Consider the following 18656-nt stretch of genomic DNA (forward strand, 5'->3'; position numbering starts at 1 on the left):
CACATATCGAAACTCGGTTTTTAGTGTCACAAGCATTCAGGCTTACCTTTGAGGTAGTGGGCTTTACGATATAACGAGAATATTTTATGATACTTACTTTACACTGGGTGAGTTCTCGTGTCATTGAAACAAGTAACGTCTTCACTAGAAGGTAGCTTAAAATAAGAGTGTTTACAATAGTTACTTGTTTAATTAATGAAATTCGTTTAGATAGGCTTTTAAAATATCGCACATTTAAGTAATAAGTTATCTGCAACTTCAATGTAGAAAATGCAACATGTTTGCCACAAGAGAGTACAATCATGTTTACTGCAATGGTCTTGTATTTTGTATGGAATTAACTGTATTTGATTCTGTGTTTACTTCTTTCCAAATTAGCCCGGCATAGCCAGATGGCTAGGCCACTCGACTCACATTTTGAGAGTTGCGAGTTCGAATACCTGTCACACAAGACATGCTCATCATTTCAGCCGTGGGGTTATTATAATGTGAGGACTAATCCCACTATTTGTTGGTAAAAGAGTAGCGCAAGAGTTGGCAGTGGGTGGTGATGATAAGATGATGTAAGACTGTTTTCCCTCTAGTCTTACACTGCTAAATTAGGGACGGCTAATGCAGATAGCCCTCGTGTAGTTTTGCGCAAACCTAGCCAATAGGCCATGTGCATTCTGTTCATTCCGGAAATCGAACGCTGGATTTTGGTTTTGAAAACTTTTTATCTTACCACTAATCCACTGCAGAACAGCTTTTCAATAACTTTAATTTTCGAAGACTTGGGTAATTTTTATTTTTTGTCTTCATGACATTTTATGCAGTTTAATAATCATTGTATTTTTTTTCCAACTCGAATCAAACAAAACTCTTGTGTAGCCATCCCTAATTTATAATTGTTGACCAGAACGAGAACAATCAGTCAGCAGCACAAAAGGCTACTTTTAATTGAGTAGCGGGATTGACTGTTACTACCACATTTACATTACCATAGTGTAGAACATGTTCAGTAATGAGACTTCAACCTTGGACCTTAAGATACACTGCCAGGGACGTTAACGTATCAATATATACCATACAGATAGTGTAAACATCAATTTAGAAAAATAAAATCACGTTTTACAGAAAGATAATGAAACATACATGCACACACACACACAGATATATCACAAAAGAATATACACATCTATATGATCATTTACTGTTTATTTGTATTCTTAAAAATTAACAACCTTAGATAAAATACAATCTGGTGTGATAATCTTACGAAAATATCAATAGCTATATAGTGTAAACATGAGTATTCAACAAAGTGCAATACGTATCTTTTACCAATTTGTATGATGTCAACTGGTTGTTATTGTGTTCATTGAAATATATATAATAATGTTAGTGTTCACATTCCACTTTAGACGTCGTCATCGCTGTTCAAGAGCTTTCTGAAGTAAATCTTGTAAACGTAAGTTATTTTGTAACGTCATCTTAAGTGAGTGGATGAGTAATTTTTGTTTTCTGTTTTTGGGTCATTACACGTTGAATTAGAAAGTTTGTAACTTAAAGCAGGTGTTTATGTTCCTCGGTAAGTTATCGAGATAATTTTATTCGTTTTAAATAATTTTGTGTAGAATAAAGTTACAAGGCAATGGTTAGGCCTATACTTTGTTTCTTGGAAATACTAACTAATTATAAATTATAATTGATAAAATGCTATTATTATTTTGAGAAGGAAGGTGCTTTTTAAGATATTTAATGAAAACCGAAGAAGCGCATGGAAATTCTTAACAGAATATTTAAAGAGGTGCTGCACCTTTGATTTTATTCTGGCACAGTGGCAGTAGTTATTTGTGAGATAATGATAGTTTGTTTTTGACATACTTGAAGTTAAATTATAAGAGAAAACGCCTCAATTTAATTTTTAAAGTGCAGGGTAAGCTAAGTGTAATTTGTAAATTCTTGCTCTAACATGTTGAGTTTCCATACTGTTTGAGTAGGCTGAATCGTTTTCACAGGTTGGTAAAATCTGAAATGAAATTAAAGATATTCAATTTTAATGGCTGTCTTCAAGTCACAGGAAGTAAAATTCTGTCCTGTTGTGAATGACTTTTCTGATGAGTTATATTAATTTTAATTGATGAACATATACCAGTCCTCTGTTATGTTGACTTGTAGTGAGAAAATTTAAAATGAGTAAGTTAAAACATTCACAGAATAGAACTGTTGTAGGCACATTCATTGAAAGTTGTCCACAAAAGAGGTGCTTTAGGAAGACTGATGATCCAGTTTATTACAGTAAAAATAGGAGGAAGACTGTCTGTGAAAAATTGATTGCCAAGTTCAACATTATGGGCAAATTGTTTGTACATGGGGTTAACCAGGCCTAAGCCTACTTTCAAAGTCAATATTTAGTTCCATCTGAAGTTTAGAAATGAAACTTCTAATAATGACCTGTAGTTTCTAAGCCTTTACTCAGTGCTGTGTTGTCTTGATCTATGACCTCGTAAAACACGACTTTAGGTGCCTGCTAGTGTTTTCCTCTTGTTTGAGAAAAATCATAGATAAAAACAAAGATAGCAACAATTGCTGTGAGTGTTTTCTTCATTTAGGAATATTTTGTTTATTGTCATCTCTTGTTTTGCTGTTTTGTTTAGTCTCTTAAGATGAAGTGAAAATGTTGAAAGGATCAATAAGTGAGACAACAAAATTGTATTTAAAAATCATTTGAAGAATAAAATTATCCAAAAGTGTAATCACATAAAAAATCATCATGTGAGATCCAGAAGTAACTTGTGCAGATGGTTTGGTAGAAATTACTTGTTATCTGATATATTTATGGATAGTGAACAAAAATTAACTATGCTTGGGTTACTGATGTCATGTGTAATAAATGTTAGATTTAGAGGTAAGCACAATGATAGGGCAACAAAAAGTCATAGTTAATGTCTGTTGCATTTTATTTATTATTGTTATTATTACACATGCAAATTGCACATTTTCTTTGTATGTCCCCAAAGTATGTAGCATTATCATCGGAAGTTATTTCTATATAATTTACTTACAAGGATCATTTATAAATTTTGTAGCATGTAGAACAGATTCTTGTGGAACACCATACACAGTAGAGGGTTACCATAAGTGCTGTTTATACAGTAAAAGCTTTATCTGGTATCTTCATGTTTGCAATGTTCTTATAATCAGAAATTTTAGCATCTTGAAATACAAATGCTTATTTTAGCTCTGTGATGCTGCTGTAATTTTATTTGTTCTTTCTCATGGCAAGCTTGTGTAAACAGCAACATGTACTGTGATTCACATTTTAAAAATATGAATATATGAAGTATACCATACTTCAAAATACTAAAAAGGTGTCAAAAATTGATCCTTTAAGATATAGTAAAGGAAACACTTTCATAACTAGAATTTTTGCTTCTCTGCGAAAACCCACATTTGGGAAATGCCAAATAATAAAGTTCATATTTTAAATAACTTAAACCATTTTAAAGCTAAATTTTGAATTCATTTATTTTCCAGCATTTTTCTAATATATGACACTATGTCAAAAGCTTAAGCAGTTTTGAGAAATATGGCAAGTTTCTTTACATCATTTAATAATTTATAAATTTTTGGAATAAAATGTATCAAACTGTGTTCAAACAAGTAATTTTTTTTTTTTAATAAATCAATATTTTACTAATTTTTCAGTGTTTCTTTTTATAAAACTGGTTACAATAACATTGGGTAGAAATCTCCAAGATCATTTTTGTGTTGAATTTTGTGTAAAGGAATTATGTTAGCTGCTATTAATATTTGGAAAATCCCAGATTAGAAAAAAAAAATATAAATATGTAGTAATAGCCTATCAGTATCATTTGTATGTTTTCTATAATTTTAGTTCTAGTTGGATATTTCTTTTCATTTTGACTACATTTTATTGTAATGTATGTAAAATGCTGTTGTAGGGTTTATTCTCTTTCTTCAGCAATAGCAAATAAAAATTGAGAAAGGAAATATATTGAGTGCTAATGAACCATTTCTTAGGTATGTTGGATAGGCCCCAAACAAAAGTTTTTGTAGCTAATAATCGACAGTTTTCTTAAACAAGTAAGTACTAAGGTTACCAGGGAAGGTCTCATGAGTCTATGGATCATTAATGTAAAGGACCTGTCAGCACCATAGGATAATTATTGGTTAATGTCTGGTGGATTCAAACCTTTGACTTTTGGATAATCTTCCTTACTAGTCATCTTGATTTTGTTTATTTTATTTTTTTAGTTATATAAAAAGTGAAATTATCTGTTTATTTTAGCCTTCAAAGGTGTTACATACCATTAGCTTGGCATCACCACTAAAATCCATCCTTAAAGTTCTTTTAAACTACAATGTATGTTTTATTGCTTTTAGGAGAATGCTCCACTTTTGTTATTGCAGATTATGTGCAATATAGTATCTTTAATCTATATAACTTATGATTGTATCACCAAAGTGGGAAAGGTACAAATATTTGGATGAAATATAACTGATAGTTATGCAAGAAGTGTTTAATTACTGAAGAGGTTAAAATGTCCTGGAAAAATGCTTATTGGTTTTGTAGTTTTGTCAACCCTAAAACATTGGAACAACACACACACACACACACACACACACACACGTTTATTTATGTGTATATTTTTGATTTGAAGTTTGGATGAATGCACTTTTTATTGTTTGTCTTTTTGTCCTAGACTTCCACAGTGCAGGAGTTTCAAGGATGATAATGAAAAAACAACCAAAAAAACTTGTACAATGAACAAACTATGATGGTAAAACAAGATTTGTCAGAGGGACAAGTTTTAACAGGCATTAGGCAATATAAATTCTACACCCTGGAAAAATGTGTACATTTTGGTTTCCTTATTAAAGGACATTAACTCTTTGTGATGGGTCAGTCATGCTTGTTGACATCAAATTTGTCACATCATCAAAATTTTATTGAACTATTACTTTATGAATTTATGTTAAGTTTTGAATTAAATTGTAGATTATAATTCAAACTTTAATATCATATATGAGCTAATTTCTTAATTTAAAAGTAAATATTAAAATAATCCAACCAAATGTAGATTTTAGTGAGTCACACGGTATGTTGAATGCAGCACTGGTTAAAATTTGATGTTTGTGGTGCCAAAATAGTAAATCTGTAGTTTTGTGTAAATTAGGAACTCAAATTACCATTATTGACAAGCTAGAATATAAAATAAGAATTTCATATCTTTTTATTTTGCTGAGATATGGCTTAGGTACTGAATCAAACACAGAAAAGGTTCTTTATATACTCTTACTGCAGTATATAAAATGAATAACTAACCAACAGCTTATAATGTCCACTGGTGGTTTGCTCAGCCATTTTAATTTGTGAAAAGGCTACCACGTTCTTTTGAAATAAACTTTTAAAGAGTTAGGCTGTCTTTAGTCTACTAGAAGTTTCATACTTTTTTAAGACCTAAATACAGCTTTGTTACTAAGCTTAATAAATTGTAGTGGAAATCTATGGTATATTTATGGTTTTTTGGTTATTCACACACACACACACACACACACACACACACACACACACACACACACATATGTATAAATCTAAAAAAATTTTTTTTGTTTGGTATCTTCCACTTGTGAAATTTTAAAAGGCTTAGCAACTGAGTTTGAAGGTTATAGTTAGAAGAGCTAATTGTATGTTTTACTGTTTTATTTATTGTTCTGTATTTTAAGAAAAATAAATTTCATAACTTATTTCTAAATAGTAATAATTTATATACACAAATAATGTGTAATAATTTGAATGTTAATGTATATTACTAAATACTAATCCACTAAAACACAACCAAGACCGGGGCAGTTTTATATTATTGGATACAGTAATATGAGTGCACATGCACCATACCAAAACAAATAATGTAATGATAGCATGGCTAGGAGGTCAATAGAGTAAAAAGAAATAAATATAAATATATAACATTATGAGACTTAAGCTACTTAAACTAAAAAAAATTACAACCACAATGACAACCAGTAAAAAAATTTTTTATTTATTTCCTAATTTTTTTATGATGTCACAAGGTCAGTCAGTTGACAGACCCCACATAGGGTACAGAAAATAACATAAAATATAAAGTCTTACTTGAACTTGCTCCTGAGGAAAGAATAAGATATCTTATTGAAACTTGGAACTTTATGTGGTGGCTGGAGGATAGGTAGAATAAAGGCCTGTGTTTTCTTTTTGCTATATTCTGGAGACAGTAGGTTAAGTTTAAAATTTGGAAAAGACAGGTTGAGCTCCAGTTAAAACTTTTAATTTTCTCACATAACTATAATGTATGGATAACAAAGAATCATTTTGTCCTTACACATTCTCTCTTGATAATAGTAAAAAAACTTCCCAAGAAATAATTATCCTCTTAAGTGACTTCCACTATTTTTAAAGTCATCTCATTGTATATGTCATCACTCCACTTAAAAATTAAACTTATAAATGTACTACTGTATATAATTAGTAGGAGACAATATTGTTTCTCTGAAATATTTAACATGTGAAAAGTATTTTGTGCTGAAACACAATCAAATGTAACCAGAAGCTCTGTATGCATGTACTAATTGTGCTTTATTAAAAAACTTAATATGACTAATAATGAAGTTAAAGTTACATAGTGGCAGTAAATAATTCATGATTCTTTAAAATATTCATTGATTATTATAATACTGTTATTTTTAAGGAGTAGAAGTATTGACAATTTATATATCCAGTATGATATTTTACCTCAACTCATAAAAAAAAAAACCTTTTACTGTCCTCTATCAGTGTAAATTTTTACTTGCTGCAGCTAACCTTGATACTTCTACTTATTTCTGCCCACTAACATGCAAATCACTATGTAGCAACCCTCTACCAATTGGTGTGTGATATTACCCTTATCTTAACTATCCACCCTCTCTAATGTTGCATGTTAACCACTTCTCCATTGGCAGTCTTATTGAATTGTCTTGTTTTTGCTTGTGATTTGCTTCACTTATCCACACTTTTTTACTTCCTTAATTTTTCTACTTTAACTACATTGTTCTTTACCATTTTCATTTTTTTTCTGTGGAAAGTTTCAAATTATTTATCATCTTATCTTTCAGTTTCATGATCTGTGCACTCATAGTTTCAGGTAGTTACAAATGCAACTGTTGTAGTGGAACTACTGACTACATCTAATGGGTCAGAAATTGTGGTTCTGACCCATAAAATGACAGCCCTGTTCCATTGGGAGTTGGCTTATTTTATGCAACAATCAGAACAAAGTTTGTTTGTACTTTGGATTTTGACAGCCATTTTCTTCCCTCTGAATATGCCTCAGTCATTTGTCATATCAAGGAATTTGCCATTTTATTCTTTAGTGGAATTAATCATTCAGGTGTGTTTTGTCATTATCTCCTATTTCCTATGTTTTACTCTCTGCTCTTCTCATGGACCAGGTTTCGAGCAATTATTTTAGTGTTTCTTTGGGGTTCATGAGAGTCATTTTGGAGAGCATTTGCATTTGGTAATTGATATGCCTCAATCCACATATACTGTGGATGATCATGCTTTTAATTATCATTACTCTGACCTTTTATATTCAGCTTTACAGCATTTGGTGTTGTTTCTTGCTCAATGGGGATTGAACCTCAATAATTGGATTACTTTTCTCCACATTTGTTTTCTTCTGATTAACTTTCTTGGATTAGAACTGGTAGGGGTCAGATTCCTTCAATTTGCCCAAATTGGATGTTCTTGGCATTCAATCCATAGGTTCTGAAAGTAATTTTAGAAGGTCTGGTCCTCCACTTCCATTCACTTCCCCTGTTGTCTCACAGTCCCATTTCCTTTCCTTCTTCTAGGAAACCCCCTTTTTTGACTACTTAATTCATTCCAGGTTCCTTTGTTTCTCCTAATTTATGGATGTATTGCTGTTGCTTGTCTCCTTACAAGACAACATAGTCCAACATCTTTTATTCCCTCTGCAGGACACTGTTGTGGTGAGATGGCTTGCCAAATTGAAGCAATACTTCCTCATATCCATACAATATTTTGAATCATCTTGGATTTTTTTTCAACTACCTCCTCTGTTAGGCTCTTCCTGCTATATTGCAGTTATGAGCTATGGAACATTTCATTTTTACTTTCCATTGTGTGAGGTTCTCTCATTTTTTGGAGATATGGGCGTCTTTCAAAGCCCTTGTTTTCTTGGTCGCACCATCATGCATCATCCTCAGTGGGTTTTAATAGACCGAATAAACCTTGTTCAGGTTCCTTTAAATGCCCCTTTTACCCTTCCTTCTCCTTTACAGACTGACTGGTGGTTGGTTTGGAGCAATACTATTATGGGTGTTCCTTATCCAGAATGCCACCTTCTATGGATGCATCTTTTTCTGATTGAGGAGTGCCTCTTGTTATCTATTCATATCTAAAATCTGCCTTCATGCGTGTAACTTCATTTTCTGTCGTGTTTGTTCTTTCTCCTTGGTGGTTTACCTATGTACATGGTATACTTGCTGCTTTTCTATTTTAATGGTGTTATAGTTCTTCCCATTCTACAAATTCTCACATACCATCCTTTTTGCCTTAGCCTTTTTGAATAGGGCCTTTCAATTTCTATTGCTGTGATATACAAGGTGGCATTATCTACCCCTTTTCAGCTTATAGACTGCTAGAACCCAGTCTTATCTTGAATTTCTTCCATTTTTTTCTTACTTTACCCATCATGCCTTTCTTCCTGATTAGCACCTCTATATGGTTCTTTATGCTTTTCCCCATCCTTCATTTGACATTATGTCTTCATGTTCTTAAAATCACATTTCTATGAAGTCCTTATTACTGCTCTTGTTGCTGTGCAAAGGTTATTCTGATATGTTTGTACTTGGTGTTTGCTACTTTTTTTTTCTTATTTGCTGTGTTCTTATTTTTCCTCGTCATTCCTTTTTGCCCAACACTTTGGCTTCTTGAGAGATCACTTTTCTTACCTTTATTACTATTCTGATCCAACCCACTTCATTTGCTCAGTCAGGACTGACACATACTGCTCCCTTGGTTCCCAAGGCCATTTGTTTCTTCTGTGAAATCTTCATTTCTTCCATGACCTTTTTGCTATTGCTCTTTCAAGTTGAATTTGTCATTTAATTTGTCTGGCATTTTTCTTTCCTTTAATTTGATGATTATTACCTTTACCATGTTTTCTTCCCATCAGATCTGTTACCTTACCATGTCCCTGGCTGCACATTTCCATGTTCCCTTGGAGGATATCATCAGTGCTGTAACTGTTTCTCTGTGGGTGATAAGGATTTTTTTTTTTCAGAGGCCTTTATTACATATTTAGATCTTGCTTTGTGGCAAGTGTTGCTTGACAAGATGTACTTAGTTTTAGATCTGCACTGTGTGATATGTGACCATATACCATACTAGATGAATGCATTGCTGAGGTTCTTTATATCACAGACCCGATGTACAATTCCAGATGTTGGTTTGTGAATTCTGTCAGTGTATCCTCTGTGCATGGAATTATCTCATGATACAAGGTCATGTTACACTGTTGAGATAGGGTGTTCCCCAGGACCACTTGTATACATCCTTTGTGGTCTGTTGTTTCATAAATATGTTCATCCCAGACTGTACAATAGTGAACTAACATGAATAAAGCAGACAGGGATTACTTCTCATCTCTGATCTGTGGTGTTAAGGCTCTTCCTGCTGCAGACACACATTTCTTAATGCTGCTAGGTGTTGGTTGATCAACTCTTTCAATGTGATTGCTCTACTTTTTCAAATGGGACAGCACAGTCATCTATTGTAGTTTCTGGTGCTGTGGTTCTCTTGACTGTCCAACAAATTTTTCCTCCATTCTTCTTCTACTGGAGTATGGAGCCCTTGTTACTTATCAGTTTCTAACTGCTGGTGTGGTAGATCATGGAGGTCTGTCCACTTATATATGCACAGTACCACTCAGGTGAGAGTAGGATGATGGCATTTTGTTGGTGTAAATGGTGTGAATACCTTCCTTTTGTGGACTTGATGTGTAATTTCAGGTGTTACCAACTAGGTGTTGGATGTAGCACTTGGCCATATATTGTAGTTTGCTCCTCTAGCTGAGGCACTCTCCTTCCTACCTATTATCTGCTAGAGGTTGGTTACAGGAGACTGGGTGTTGGTTGGAGCCAGACCAACCACATAAGTTCTCAGGCGTGTTTGGATGGTACCCTCCTCCTCCTGTAGACTGGATGATAAATTTCCATTGGAGGTAGGTTTAAGACTGGAGATTCAACTTCAGATAGTAGCCCCCTCTTCCTTCCATCCACTGGATGGTTCGTGGTGGAACTGGTGTTTGTTGCAGCTGGACAAGACACATGAATTCCCACACATGGAAGGCTGGGTATTACCCTCCTACTGCAGACTGGATGAAAAATTTCCAATGGCACCAGGTTTCTGATTGGAGATGGGCACTTACCTGAGTTTTCTATCTTCCTTACATCTGCTGGATGCTGGTTTTTGGAGGATCTGATGTTTGTTTTATTGGTGGTAGGCTCTTGCTGTGGAAGTTCCTCTTCCCTGTCAGTACCCATTTTTGAGGTGATGTTAATGTGCAATATTAGAGATCATGTAGAAGTAAGTAGGTGTATCAAGGCTAGTGGTGAGCAAACATATTTGTTTATAGAGGGTAGTAAAAGTCAAGAAAGGTTTTTGTGAGAGAAAGTAAGTATCTCTTGCCACTCTTTGCACACAGTACCTCCCTATTTCACTTATCCTTAATATCTTTTTTGTTATTTAATATTAAAAATACTTTCCTCTGTTATTATATAACTGGTATTTTCTTTGAAATTCTAGGGATCAGTGGCATATCTGAGTGTATTTCATTGAATTTAAGGCATGTTATGATATATTTTAGGTTGAAGTTATTATATATCATACATCAGAAGAATCAGAGTAACCATGGTAAAGCTGTATTATCTCTCAGTCTTGTATAAAAATCCAACCAAAGCCACCTGTTTGAAGTCAGCTAGTGATCTTTCATCCTTTGGTTTTTTCCAAAGAAACAGGTATATTTTTCTTTTGCTTTGAAAACAAGCATTTAATAAGACAAATCAAAATATCACTTTTTGAGAGGTTAGTGTTGTTGATATGGAGTGAACATTTTTTTAAAAGGTTTTTGATAATACCTTAACTAAAAGAAATAGCAATTGGTTTACATTATGTACTATTAAGTTTTTTAAACTTTTAATGCTTTGTGTTTATTGTTTTGGTAACATCAGATAAATAGAATTCTTGACCAGTTTTGTGTCTGTTGTATTCAACAAAAGATGATAATAATAATCTTAGGAATTTGGATACACTTCTTTCATCCAAACACATACGCAAAGAAGTAATTTTTAATTATTGAGACACCTAAACAGTCAAACCAGTTACTTGATATAGTGGATGCTTATTAAAAGCATAATATTATCAATCAATAAATATAAGGATGTTGGTGAGGGTGCACATGGAACTGATAAACAAAAAGCAGCTGTATGCTCAATAAACTTATCAGTTTGTTTGCCTTCAGTAAAGATACAATTTGCATATAAAGAACAGCATATCTACTGAACTACTTTTAGAACACAAATTATGTAATAAATGTTTTACTTTCTTGTATAAGCATCACATTTTAATGATGCTAATACTTTTGTGCATCTTTATTTCGAATCATTGTAACTTGACTGTAGAATAAAGCACTCTGATGATCTCTTGATATCTGTTGCAGTTCATACGTTCGTTTCCATTGTGAAGATCATTCTTAGAAAAATCATCATAGATTGGTAATAATTGCAAATTCAAATGTTTTGAGGTCAATGATCATCACCTTGATTCATGTTCAAATTGATCCCCAATATGCATTTTACAGAGTTGAGTATGGTTTACTCAGTTATATATCCATAAGAAATGCATATTTGTTATAAAAAAAAATAGCTGTTCAGATTTGGAATTCAATTATATGTATTGCTTATTAAATTTCTTGTTCACCTCAGTGTGGATTTCTGTATGTGGTGAGGGAACCTCCCAGGGAAGGTTCTGTTCTTTCAGTTTGCTTCCTCAGATTTAAACATACACCCACATGTTTGCCATGCATGGTGAAGGGGATCGAGGGTTCCAATCCTAACACACTACTTTGGCCTTGAATTCCTGTAGACAGGTTGTCTTGGGGTGGCCTCTCCTAGGGTCAATCGACTTGGTCCATTTGGGCTAGAATCAACCAAGTACCAGTGTTGGATGTTCTCGACAGGTATTGAGGACATTGAATTTGATGCTGGAGTTTGGGTTTTAGTGCTGATGAAACCCTGGTGTTGGTGTAGTGTCCTTGTTTGGCATTGTAGTGCATCCCCTTATAGGGCTCTGTGGTGGGTGGGGTCAGTGGGCACTGAAAAATTATTTTTTTATTATGCATCCTCCAAATAAAAAGTTAAATAAAATAATGAAAAACAGTCCATAGGTAAATGACCACATCTTGAAGATTCTGAGCAGCAATCTTCAACATCTGTAATACCTGTCTGTACCTCATTTTTTTTATATTACATTCTCTTTCAGAAAATCCTTTAGAGCAAATATCTCCATTTTTTATTCAGAAGGGAATAGAGGGACTTGCTTGCTCTTTAAAGTCAACAAAAAGTTTTGCCCTGGTGACATATTGGTGGGAACATCCATATTTAAACACAGTGAACTCCTCTTACATTTAAAGGCTACTTTGCATTCGTCAAGGGGAATTATTGTTGAGAGGGATTTGGAATACATCTCTGGGTCAGAGATTCTTGCTGGTTTCTCCACCTAAGGAGTTTCTGCAGTGAGGTGCATCTCTACATGCAAAGATGGAATTATGATGCCAACCAATGTTCTCATTTTAACATTTACATCCCTGCATCCACCTGCCACCACCAAGGCAGATTATCTTAATTTCAAGGTAGAGCTATACATTCCAAATCTTCTTGGATGTTTCCAGTGTTATGTCAGAAGTTTGGTCATTCAAAGACGTGATTTCATGGTTCCTTGATTATGCTTGTTGCAGTAGCAAGGTTCATGATGCCTATGAGTGTGAAACTGACCCTCATTTTGTTAATTGCAATGACTTGCACTCATCCTACTTTTGTTCTTTTCCTAAGTAGTTGGAAGAAAAAGAGGTGCAGCATTTGAAGACAATTCAAAACATTGCTTACCCTGAGGCTTGAAAGTTACTGTCCACCACTTCATCTCGGACGTATACTGCTGCACTTCGTTCCGCTACTACAGTGGGAGTGAAGATGGATCTCTCTGTGCCTCCAAAAGAATCATTCTCAAACCATAAGAGAAGTCTTTTGATCTCCTTGTTTAAAAAAATTAGTGAATCAATGTCAACACCCATCTCTGTCCCAAACATTCATTCCAGCAAACCCCAAGATCCACTTCCTTTGGTTTTGGATATAGGCATTTCCTCTGGTACATCTTCTCTCACCTCAAGATGCAAAACGATCATTTGTTCACGTCCTCATTCACTGGAATCCTCTTCCAACAACAAAGACCTACTCAATAGACCCAGGGCAGGATCCATGGAGGTTGATTAACCTCCCTTGAATAAAAACAATAAAGAAAAAAAGATGTGGTTGTAAAGGGAAGGGCTGTCTATCCAATTTGCCTACACATAAATAAAAATGGACACTTTGATACGATGGAACATTCGAAGTTTAAGTTCTAATCTGGATGGTGTCAAAGCAAGCACTGATTGTTTCATACCATCTTGTATGTCTTTCCTTACAGGAAACACTTCTGAAACATGCTGATACAGTCACCTTTTGGCAGTTTTCTTTGTATAGAAATGACAGGTTGTGTGATGGATGAGTGCATGGAGGGTTAGCACTGTTGGTTGATCAGCATGTGTACACTCTGTCTTTGCCACTCAACACACATTTGGAGGGTCTAGCCACTCTTGTTTCCTTTGGGCATGCCATTATTGTTTGTTCTCTCTACCTGTCTCATGAAAAGATCTATGATCAGTCAGTCCTTGATACTCTCGTTGAACAGTTCCCATCTCCTTTGTTAATCCTGGGAAACTTTAATGGAAATAATCCTCTTTGGGGAGGTTCTGATATTGATGGGGAGGAGTCACTTTGTAGAGCATATGCTGTTAGATCACAACCTTTCTCTTTTCAATACTGGTTCTTGTACTTATTTTCATGCACCTAGCCAATCCTTTACTGCTATTGATCTCTCAATTTGCTCCCTTTCACTATTCTCTCACTTTTCATGGAGGGTTGACAATAACCCACAAGGCAGTGATCATTTTCCTATAATTGTGAGAGAAACTGGCTGTAGTTGATGCCACCCAACCCCCTGTGCCCAGGTGGAAGTGGGATCAAGCCAACTGACCCTCTTTCACTGCTCTCACAGAACTTGATCCTGTGACAGCAGTGACTGACTGTATTATACAAGCAGCTGCTCAGTGTATTCCTAAAATATCATCCTCATTCGTGATGGAATCCTGCCTGCCACATACCATGGAAGGCTCAAAAATGGGCCTGAGATACCTTTCGTAGGTATCCCACATTCTTGAATCTTATTGCTTTCCAGCAGGCCATGTGCACATATTCGGCAGGTACGATGTCAAAGCCAGAAGAAATCTTGGATTAAGTTCACAACGAGCATCTCTTCTATCATCAGTTCCAAACTCATATGGGACAAATTTCAAAAGGTCCGTGGGCAATATAATTCTGTCTCCCTCTCGATCTTGCTCTCTGATGGCCAGGAAGTAGCTGATACCCAGGCCACACCTTATGTTATCTGTGAAGTTGTACTACCCGTGGTTTCTGAGACAAAGTTCTTGGGGCTTATCATTGACAATAAGCTGACATTTATACCACACATCAAGCGGCTATGAATCAAATGTATAAGAGCACTGAACATCCTTTGTGTCCTCTCTTCCACCACTTGGGAAGCAGATCAAAACCGATGTTTTCTGCTGAAGATATATTGTGCTCTTATTCAATCAAAACTAGACTATGGGTCACTGTTCTATGGCTTGGCAAGGACTTCAGCCTTGAAGATGCTGGACCCCATTCATCATCAGGGACTTTGGCTCTGTACCACGGCTTTCTGCACTTCCTAAGTCTAGAGCTTGTACACAGAGTATCACGAACGCCCTCTACACCTCTACAGTTTGCAACTGTCTATACTGTATGCTTCAAAACTTTGACCCTTACCACAGCATCCCACCTGTGGTTGTGTTTTTCTTCCTTGATGGGCCATACTTTTTCAGAACAGACGATTTGCCATTGCTACTTTTCGTCTTCGTATTCGGGTGCAGTTGGATGAATTGGATCTGTCCTTGGATAACACTGCTGTATCTACTGATCAACCCATCTTATCATGACTTATTACAATCCCCAAATGTGACCTTTCTTTAAGTCATCTGAAAGCAGATACTCCCAATTGTAAGTACTGTCTGTTATTTGCCAAACATCTTTCGAGCCATCCTTCCATTCCTGTTTATATAGATGGTTCAAATTCTGGTGACTCTGTGGGTTCTGCCATGTTTTATTATAGTTTGGTAGTTGTGCACAGAATCCCCTCTACAGTTTCTGTGTTCACTGCTGAACTGTATGCCATTGTTCTTGCCATGGATTACATAGATGCTAAAAACAAAACAAAAAGATACTGACAGTTGTTTTGGTTTGAATTCCCTATCCCCTAAGGAAATAGAGATAACTGGGGGTGTTCAGAAAGATACTCCACTCTTGAATTAAGAATTAGATCAAGTGACCCAAGAAAAAGAGAAAAAAAAAAAAAAAAAAAGATATAGAATTAAAAAAAACATGCATGAAAAAAATAGAAATAAGAAATTGGAAATAAAAAAATAAAGACAAAAAATTCATGCTGAGAGGAATGATATTCAAGTCATGATAGTAAGCAAGCCAAAATAAGCAAAAAACCAACAACGTGCACCTGATATGCAGGAATATCACAAAACCAACGACCAATATATGACTTAGGGTCATTCAGGGCGGCGTGGATCTATAAATCTGATGCCAAATTTTAGATGTGAGGGAAATGGGAGAACCCCAAGAAAACCCACTTTTATTTCCCATACCAATTTACTTGGAAAATGCCTAAGGTAACAGCTGAATCGAAGAACTAGACATGAAGTCTGGAATAGAGAGTGAAGTTACTACATATAAATACATTTTAAGTGTTACAAACGTGATATGGAGACTGGTGGGTGTGCCATGTGCTTGGTGTATCTGCTAATTTGGAAAACTGTTTCGTGAGAAAATTTCTTACTTTTGCAGAATTGTAATATTTAACTGCAAGTTTGCAGATTCTGGTTTTTATTTCAGGTAGTGCTTGCAGGGAGTCTAAATATGATAAGGGAGTATATTTAGGTAAGCAATGAGCTATTCTAATTACACTGTATTGTAGGGATTCTAATTTGTTTGAGATATTGTGTGACATGCTACATGTGACCATACATCCATATTAGGTGCTAAGCAGTACTCAAATTGCACTATTTATACTGACTTGCTTAGTTCTATACTGGCCCCAGAATTGCTTCACATTAATTCTCACCATGTTCTCACCGATATTCAAAACTTACTTTACTGATCAATTTCTCTTTAACGTCTACTCCTATCCAGTTTTTCTGGATACCAGGCCATGTTGGTATTTGTGGGAATGAGCTTGCCATCACCACAGCTAAATCTGTCTGCTCTGGTGCTATCACTGCTGCACCTGTTCCATACATGGACTATGGTCCTGTATTCAGGGCTTGGCTCTGTGCCAGTTGGCAGTCGACTTGTTCTAACTAGACAATGTATTGGTCAAAGTTTATTAACTCATTGTTTTCTTTTATCTGGGACTGATGCACCAATGTGTTGAATATGTGACATTCGGGTCACAATAAATCATATTTTATTGTTATGCCATATGTACAATTCTCAATGATGGTACCATTTTAAACATGTTTTGTTCCAAGGTTTATCCATAACATTGGACTGTGTCATTGGTGATTGTGACACTGTCCACCTTACAAATGTTTTTAGTTTTTAAAGGCCATTAACTTTTTTAATGCTATTTAAGTTTTTAATTTATTAATTAGACCTTTTTCTAATATGATTTTTTTAAAGAATTAAAGTAAAACTGGTTTGATATGAAATTAGAAAATGGCTGTAACATCAATTAACTCTGAACCAGGACTGAAAAGGCCAACTTTACCCACTTTCATACTTTATGGGATTGAGTTACATATATATGTACATGGTTAGTATCACTGTTTTGCCTCATTTCTCTCCCACTTGGATATGCTCCTCCCATTTTTGCTCTTATCTACTAAACAATTCATGGATTCCAACTGGAAGAAGCAGAAGGCTTGTGACATATGTAAAGAAAAAGGTTTTCATATAGAGGACTGCATTGGACAAGAAAGCTAATCTTGTGAGAAAAGTAAAGTACCTGATGGAAATACATTTTCAGTGTGTGAAAATTTTAAATTTTAGCCCTTTGCCCATCCTTTTAAACTGGTTTAGCAATATGGGTATTAAATATACACAACAAAAGATTTACAAGATTAAATATTTTATCTTCAAGAAATATATCTTGTTAAAAGTTAAGATTTAATTATTGTAAGTTCAAGGTCATAAAGTAATGGTTTATGTTCTTAATCTTAACAAAATCGTGTGATGTCTATGTGTAAAAGAACTTACTTGCATTTTTATGCTTGTTTTTCAGTGTTCAGGAGTTCATGAAGTTTACAAGCCAGATCTTAGTTGAGAGAACCATCGCAGCAAACCGATCGTCGGTAAAAGAACAAGGTACTTTTCTTCAATGTTTTTAATAAGTCAAACTGTTTTTTATAAAATTTTCTTGTTTAGCATATTATAAAGATGTTAAGCATAAAACTAGAAAGTTTTTAATATTTGAAATCAATATTTTATGCAATTATTGTGTAATTTTTAAGATGAACAAGATTCAGTTCACATGATTGCTTAGTTTTGTATTGAAGAAGTTGATGGATTTGATGGGACCATCTTACAGAGTGGTCCTTGCATCCTCTGTTCTTTAAGTGGATGTCTTCCCATCTTGAGTATCTGCTTAATTTTTCCAGTATGGAGACACTATATACACTATATATGTGTATTTTGTAAAGGAGCTGCTTTTTGTAAATGATCTGCACCTGCCCTATTAGCTTCATTATGGGATTCTAGCTCTATGATGTAGAGAGCTAAGTAACATTTCCAAAATTAACATTTCTTTACCTACAACACCTCCCATTCTTCCTCTACTTTCAGTGCACTTTCTTTGCTCAATCAGGAATGAGTATGGTAATATGCTAGTACTTGCAAGGAATACTATGTATGGAGGTTTTCACTTTTGTATTGGTGTAAGGCTACAGCATTTTGATGATTATGTTTCACTCTTAAGCAGTACATTGTTTGTACATGCAAGGTAGGGTTTATTCTGTGCTTGTGGCAACATGTTAGAAATTCCATGGCTGTTGCATGTTAGGTAGTATCTCTTATTAATGCAGAGGTAATTATTAGTATCTATCTGAAATATATATTCATCCAAGGAGGATGCTAACTTTCTTAAAAATTATCTTTTGTTTACAACATATTTGTAGTGTTTACTAAAA

At 34.7% G+C, this 18656-nt stretch overlaps 1 protein-coding gene across 7 annotated transcripts in view; it reads left to right on the top strand.

Moving 5' to 3' along the window:
- Nucleotides 1–1300: 1300 nt before the first annotated feature.
- Nucleotides 1301–18656, top strand: part of Ykt6 (YKT6 v-SNARE homolog) — a 32732-nt gene continuing 15376 nt past the window's right edge. The window contains exons 1-4 of one of the 7 annotated variants that reach the window (XM_076484574.1): nt 1421–1570; nt 4710–4908; nt 10920–11070; nt 17753–17835. In XM_076484574.1, the coding sequence (XP_076340689.1) occupies nt 10964–11070; nt 17753–17835 (190 nt within the window). In that variant the 5' untranslated portion in view covers nt 1421–1570; nt 4710–4908; nt 10920–10963. Of the gene's footprint in view, nt 1571–4709; nt 4909–10919; nt 11071–17752; nt 17836–18656 lie in introns of all 7 variants that reach the window. The other 6 variants (XM_076484575.1, XM_076484573.1, XM_076484576.1 and 3 more) reach the window with 6 other exon arrangements.

The sequence above is a fragment of the Tachypleus tridentatus genome, chromosome 13 (genome assembly GCF_004210375.1).
Source record: "Tachypleus tridentatus isolate NWPU-2018 chromosome 13, ASM421037v1, whole genome shotgun sequence".
NCBI lineage: Eukaryota > Metazoa > Arthropoda > Merostomata > Xiphosura > Limulidae > Tachypleus > Tachypleus tridentatus.